Below are 7,305 nucleotides of genomic sequence, written 5' to 3' on the forward strand. Positions count from 1 at the left end.
CGGCTCGACTGATATGGGTTCCACGTTCACGGGTTCTACTGATATGGGATTAACGCTCACCGGTTCGACTGAGATAGATTCAACATTGACCGGTTCCACAGACGTCGGCAAGGTATTCTCCGTCTCGTTTCCTGCGGGTTCCACGTTTACTGGTTCGATTGATATTGGTTCAATGTCTACTTGTTCCTTCGCGCTGTCTTCGAAGTTGGCATTTTCGCCTACGGCTGGTTCCATGTTCACCGTCTCGCTCATGATCGGCTCCACACTGACCGTATCGCTTGGGGTGCTCACCTCCTGAGTAACCTCTTCGCTGTCCCCCTTGTCCTCAACCTTGGAATCCTTGGATTTGTCCAGCAGCAAATCGCGCTCATCTGTTTTGTTTTCCGACTTCTCAGGTTGAATTTCTTGTAATTTTTCCAACGAGTTTTTTCTTTTCTTTTTAATGTACATTCCAGCACCTACCCCAGTTGCTATAACTGCTGCTAGTGCTAAAACAGAGCCTATGGAATACAACATAATTTTTTTCTTCTTGTTTTTCTTCCTCTGAACTTCATGCTCGATAGACTTTAATGAATGCAGTGACCCCCTAGTGGCGTATCCTTTTTGCGACAGACATGGTGTGAAACAGTACGATACGAGAAGCAATTGGAAGAGAAAGAAAGCGTTGGATATTTTCATTAGGGAAGGCGGGCAGGTGGAATGTGCGTCTGTGTTGATGTATCCTTTGAGTCACGGGCGATGTGTATGATGGTAACTTTGTGCAGATTTGGAATGCGTGGGTGCGAGTGTTGCTTTGCGCGTGTCGATATCTGCGTCTTTCGCTTGCACCTTCTCGCTTGCGCGTGTGTGTAAGAGGGCAGCACTAGGGGAAATTACGCCTGCCGCTCATAACTTATAATTAGGGAATTTTTTTTAGGAGGAATTAAAAAAAGTGGTGAATTCTTTTTTTTTTTTTTCTCTGCCCTTTTATGGTGTTTGTCCAATTTCCGGAGCACAATGTGTGTTCCTCAATGTCTTTTAAGCTGCACATACAACGATGAGAAAGTTGAAACATGCATTTGCGATATTAAAACCTAGCATGAACATAAAATGAGAAAAAAAATGAAAAGAAAAAAAAAGGAAATATGAGCAGAAAAGCAGAATTTTTTTTTCTTTTTTTTTTTTTCATTTGAAAGAAAATAATTCGATTTTGAATCCTAGTGTGTGCTGGTTGTGCAGGGGAATTTTTTTTTTGTTTTTTTGCTTAGGTGTCGAAATGTAAATTTAATGAGTAAATTATATGCACATTTGCTACTTCTGTTTTGATTAATTTTTTTTCCCCTAGTATGTGTGTCCATACGTGGGGAAAGAAATGAATAAAGGAAGGTAAAAGTGTACACACAAGGGGGAAAACAAATATGTACGTATGATCGTTTATACTAACTTGCGCTTGTGCGTGGCTGCCTTTGGAAGGGTCTGTCACACACTAAGAGTGGGAATGCAATTTTTTTTTTCTTTTTTCCTTCCCATTTTTATTTATAAATTTAGTCCATTGGACGACGGCTATGATCCATTCTCTCCGTTAACTACACACACACGTGGGCAGGTAACTGGAAAGAGGTAGTGAAATACGAAGCGCGCGCCTGCGTTAAAAGCGTACTTTTTTATTTCCCATTTGCATGTATCGCCTGAATCGGTGTGCCGTCTGGAAGGGGTGGAGATACCTAATGGGGTCGAGGAGTCCCGTTACGGGGTGGACTCGAGTTAACAGTTGAGCTGCGGAACGTTGCGGGGGAGTTCGCATGCGAGTCAAACCAAAATGGAAGCAAAATTAAAGCAGAAGGAAGGCGAATACCAAAGTGAACAAGTGCACATGCACAAGCGGGTAAACGTATGACCATTCACAATTATCCACATCCTCGATCTGTGATACACTTGGAGTATATGTCCACTCGAAGGGACAACAGTATGGAAAAAGAAAAAAAAAATAGAGAAAAAAAAAAGCAAACGCGAGGAAGCCAAGATTCCTTAACAAGTTTGTTCCCCCGTTTTGGATTCCCCCTCATGGGAGAGGGCGCATTTTTTGTTTTAGTCCTCGGCGGCATGGCGTTCTGAAGTGGACCTGCGCATGGCAGTGTGCGGGCAGAAGTTAACTGACCCCTCGATATTACACGTGTATGTATATGTATGTATATATATGATTACATATGTGTATATGTGATGTGGAAGGGAAAGAGCCTCATTGGTTGTTTCCTTCCCCGCGTCAGATTCCCATGCAACGTGGCACTAACTGGACAGAAAATGAGATAAAAATTACTTCCCCTCGCTTGTAACCATTCGATTTTCCCTAATATTGCCAATTTTGACATTAGCAAAGGGGCGAACATGTGACAATTTCTCCTCTTCGCAAGAGTGACCATTTCTCTGGGTTGTGCATTTGTTTATTTATTTTTTTTTATTAATTATTGTTTTTTTTTTTGTTCTAACCCCCGTTGCCAACTCAGAAAGGCGCCTGTATACTTCGCCGAACATGCCAGACAAGTTGTACTTAAAAATGTCCCTAGACTGGTGAACTAAGAAATGTCCAAGTGGTCAACCGGGCGTCATACTGTTATATCCGCGTCGATGTAACAACTGTCCGTCACCTTAAGTTGCTCAATAAAGGGCAACACAACTGAGGTTGTTGCTAACATAATTTGTAAATCTCACTGAGGTCAGCTTCCTTCCGCAGGGAGCATCATTTGATAAGCCTGCATTTTAAGGCCATGTTGTGTCTAAAATTGCTACAGTAAGAGGGAAAAAACAGAGGCGTGAAGATATCGGACAATGCATCACGCATATGCACATATGACACACGTGCGTAAGCACGTACTGATGTGTGCAAAAACACAACACCGCGGAACGCATCGATCAAAATGTTTTGACGAGTGACGTGGACCATATGCCAAACTTCATGAACGCTGCTACTACGCGATGGATATATTTTTCTCGTGCTTCTGCCTGTTCATTTATATTTTGTAGAGATTAAGTGTGCACATTTGGGAATCACCCATTCAATAATCATTAGGAGCCTTGTAAAGGTTAAAACTTGCATGCTGAACGGTTGGCCTTCCCATTTGGGAATACTCACGAGGGGAAAAACTTACCTGAGTTGCAAAAATGTAAGACTTCTCAAACATGTTTCCCTGTGGCTGATTTTCCCTCGTGCTCTCACAAGTGTACAATCAAGTTGCCCACATATTTGTCCAGATTCATATACCGTGCAATAAATTCATTTTAATACCATTTTTTTTCTCTTCCCCTTTCAGGTGTGAATTCTTACGAACGGAAACTTCATTATTGTTTTGAGTGGCGCGAAGGTGGTAAAAAAGAATGGATACTCACGCTCCTCCGTGTGAGTATGTTATCTTAACAGGGGATATATGCAAGGAGGGGAACACCAAGGGGTAACTCCCTCCATTTTTGCACAGTTGGCGTAACGCTTTTCAAAATGTACAAGCAAAAAGAAGCCTTCAATGGGGTGTAACTTCCCCCTCCCGGTACATACACCATATATACACATAAGTCGTCCCCCCAAAGCACGAAAAACCGCCAATTTCATTGTGATGAATAACTATGCTTCGCGTACGTACTTGTCGGATGCATAAGACGAACATTTATACATTGAGAGCGGGATGGAAGTGACGAAATCCAAAAAAAAATTGTTAAACGGAAATTCTTTACACCCCATGGGATGCTACTGTCTATACATGAAAATTCGCCTCTTTCCCATTCAACCAAACTCGCGTGACGAAAAAGGTGCCCCCTGATGTGTTCTTCCACTGGGGTGTTCCCTCATTGCCTCTTCTCCCTTAACCAATTTGTTCATTTTCAGACAAGTGCTTTGTTATGCATATGCGTCGGGAACCGCGGTTAAGGTAACAATTTTTTGCGCCTTCACTTGCTGTGTGGGTTTATTCATTCACCGAAAATGCATAGAGCGTTCGCGCGTTCGTGAATTTGCCCTTTTTTAATGTATTGCCAGGGGGCCCACGCATTGGCCAAAAGTCCCCAGACACGCCGGTAGATTCCCACACACGGAGTTTCTGCATGCGTACATACAATATAAATGTGTACATGCGCACATACGTACTATACGTACATACAGTAATACATACGTACAAACATAAATGCGCTTATTTGTGCATGGCTACGTCCACATGCGCCTTGTTGCCTTGGTCGCGTCGGTGACGAGTTGACCTTCCTCCCCTTCTTTTTATAATAAGCTCCATGGGAAGGGGACAAAAGAAGGCATACATTACGTACATGCGGGAGAAGTCGAATACGTGGTGACTGACGTCACTGCTCAGGAAGAAAGCATAAAAATGTAGCAGATGGGAAATGCCAACGGAAAAAAAAAGAAAAAAAAAAGGGTAAATGCCTGAACCGCGTTGGCGGGATGACTATTTTATATTATAAAAAAATTAGCTCTCCGCGCAGTCGACACGATGCATATGCAACATATTGTATGTATATGTACACGTGCTGTCAGGCATAACCACTTTTAGAACTACCCCTCCTTCTCTTAACCCCCTTGTACATGTGACGCACAGGGGAAAGGCAGGACATTTTTTATATCAAATACATCTGAGCATGCGCTCGACGTCCATGTGGCCTCTTGCGCCCTGAGAAAGAGGTCATCGCGATGTAGATGCCATCATCCGTCCGTGTTTTGCATGTTCGCTGCCCCCCAAGGGGGGCAGGAATTTATCCTCTCTTCCTCTTTTTGTGCGCCCTTATGTGTGAATGGGCCGAATCGCCTCCCCTTTATGAGTAGAGCATTTTTGCCTTCCGGCATGTGGGCACTGGGCGACGCGCCCGAGCTATACACAGCCATGCTGGCCCGTGGACTATGAAGGGGCGCTGTGCGCAACGGGGAAAGTGTTAATTTCTGGTGTTGCGTATATCTATATATATAAATATATAGATATATATATGTATGCATATATATAATAGCAGAAATCTAAACATAGCATCGCATCGCCTCATTATTTTGGGCATTTCCTCCTACCCGCGGGAGAAATCCCGGCGCCATCGCGTTCCTATTGATAGGGAGATGGGTATATTTTTCTCCTACGCCAAAATGCGTGAAGCATGCGTAACTGAGCATGTGGAGGCAGTGTACATATGTGGAAAGTGCGCATACGCAGCGCGATGGGTTAAAAAAAAAAATAAATTTAAAATGTAAAAAGAAATTGACTGCATAAAGTTAAAAAATAAAATGCGCAAATTCCCAAAATAGCCATTTCGCAAAATAGCAGTTTGTCGCATTAACATTCAACGCAAATTTAACATGTTAACATGCCAAGTAGAAAATTCGAACCACTTCAAACCAATTAACCAATCAAACGAATCAACCCGCGAAAGCGAACAATAATCCCTCAAAAAACCTTTCCCCATACAAAAGCCGTAGAAGGAAAAATTATATTGTAACGTTCTCGACAGTCGAAAATTTATATCCCCACAGTGAATAAAAAGTTTGAACGTTTTTATGCTACTTTGAAGCTATTCTCACTTTTGTTACGTTACTGCAAACACGTATACAAGCCACTCCCACTTCGAAAATTTTCCAAGCGTTTAAGTACTCACGGATTTACCAAAGAACGAATTAACAAACGTACATTTTATGTCATGTAAACATGCCCCTCTTGCGCATGCTACCTATTTGGTTTATGATCACGTACTCAATTCCATACCTGCGCTGTTTCATACATTAATGCTCAGTTAAATAAGCTCAGGATTTTTTACAAAAGTGGAACTTTCCAAACAGAAAAATTGAAAAAAAAAAAATAAGCAAGCAAAAAGGGAAACAAAAAAGGAAACAAAAAAAAAACAAAAGAGCTGTTCAGTACGTCCCCTCAGGGCTAAGATTTTATAAGAACACATATCCATTTTTTACGTACGCTTTGACAGCCACGAGTTAAACTGCTTAAACCTTCGTGAGCCCACGTGTAGATGGAAGAAACCAACTGATGAACCAAAAGGTTCGTATACCGCATACCGAATGTGAAGAGACAAAGCTGCGAAGCCAACATCATTATCCCATCTGCGTCTCCATTTTCGCGCCATCCGGCCACCCGTGAAAGATCAGCTGGCTTGGCATGGTTAAGTCATTTTCCCCCCAAGTGGAAAGGCTTCTCACCGCAATAGCTGCTACCCACGTGCGAGTGCACATATAAAAGGGAACCCCAGCCCCCCCCCCACAAACTGACCCACTATTGCAACTGCAACTGCAGCTTCAGACGCAACGTAACTGCACAGCGAGTAAACGGAGCCCCCCACAGCTATCCACATACATATATATGCATGCCCCTTCGCATATGTATATGTCCATATATGACACCCCCAGATCAACAGATACCCCAGTGAGAAGATTCACTCTTCCTATGAATATATCTATATAAATTTAAGTTACTATGATTTTCAATAAATCAATTTTTCGAAGGAGCCAACAGAAAAGAAGAGTCAGGTTGATCATTTTTGCCTGTTCCAATGTAAATGAGGGAATACCCTAGCATATGCTGAATACACAAGTCGACACACAAGGGGAGCAACCTTCTTTCCGATTATAACGTCATACGTAAATGTGAGCAGATATCTATCCATTCATATGAACTTATAAAGGTATAGATACAGTTATAAAGTTATACATAAAGGTATAGAGGAAGTTCCATATACTCAATTGGAACCAGACAGACGGTTACTCCGACACTTACTGGAAGCCCCAGGAGACAACAGAGCTACCGCGCTGTGCAGGAGCTATATATAGCTACATATATATATATATACAGACTAACCACTCACCCGTTTGCGAAGCCCAACCCGGGGGTCCCCGTTCCGATTTACGTAGTGTTTCTTATATGCATAGTGCTAATATAGCGACATCCCTACGAAGAGAAGAAAGGCAGAGAAGGAGATTCACCACCCGATTCTCCCTATACATAGCAGCCCCCTACCCCCCACCAGACCCTCCCCCTCATTTAGTCGCAGCACAGCCATCTGTAATGTGTCGTGTGTGTGGGTAGCAGAGGAGCGTAGGCGAATCGGAGAATAGGAGAAGTGGACCTAGCTGACGCGGAGAAGCGAAGAGGCTAACAGGTGAACAGGCAGCAGGTGAATAAGTGACAAGTGAAGAGGCGACAGGAAGGGTACCTCCCACCGCAAATTAATCATGGGCTAACATGCACAAAGGAGAAAACACACACACAGTTCATGTAGCGGGGGACAGTTAAAACAAGTGACCGACGAGTGCAAAACTCCTATGGCCCCATATACCGTTATATAAAT

The 7,305-nt window shown here is 42.9% G+C and overlaps 1 protein-coding gene across 1 annotated transcript in view; it reads right to left on the reverse strand.

Moving 5' to 3' along the window:
* Positions 1-678, reverse strand: part of C922_03347 (hypothetical protein) — a gene marked incomplete at both ends in the record, with an annotated part of 3,517 nt that extends 2,839 nt beyond the window's left edge. Inside the window, one exon of the mRNA XM_008818939.1 lies at positions 61-678. Coding sequence (XP_008817161.1) covers positions 61-678 — 618 coding nt within the window. The remainder of the gene's footprint in view (positions 1-60) is intronic.
* Positions 679-7,305: the final 6,627 nt, after the last annotated feature.

The sequence above is a fragment of the Plasmodium inui genome, assembly GCF_000524495.1.
Source record: "Plasmodium inui San Antonio 1 unplaced genomic scaffold supercont1.14, whole genome shotgun sequence".
Lineage (NCBI taxonomy): Eukaryota > Apicomplexa > Aconoidasida > Haemosporida > Plasmodiidae > Plasmodium > Plasmodium inui.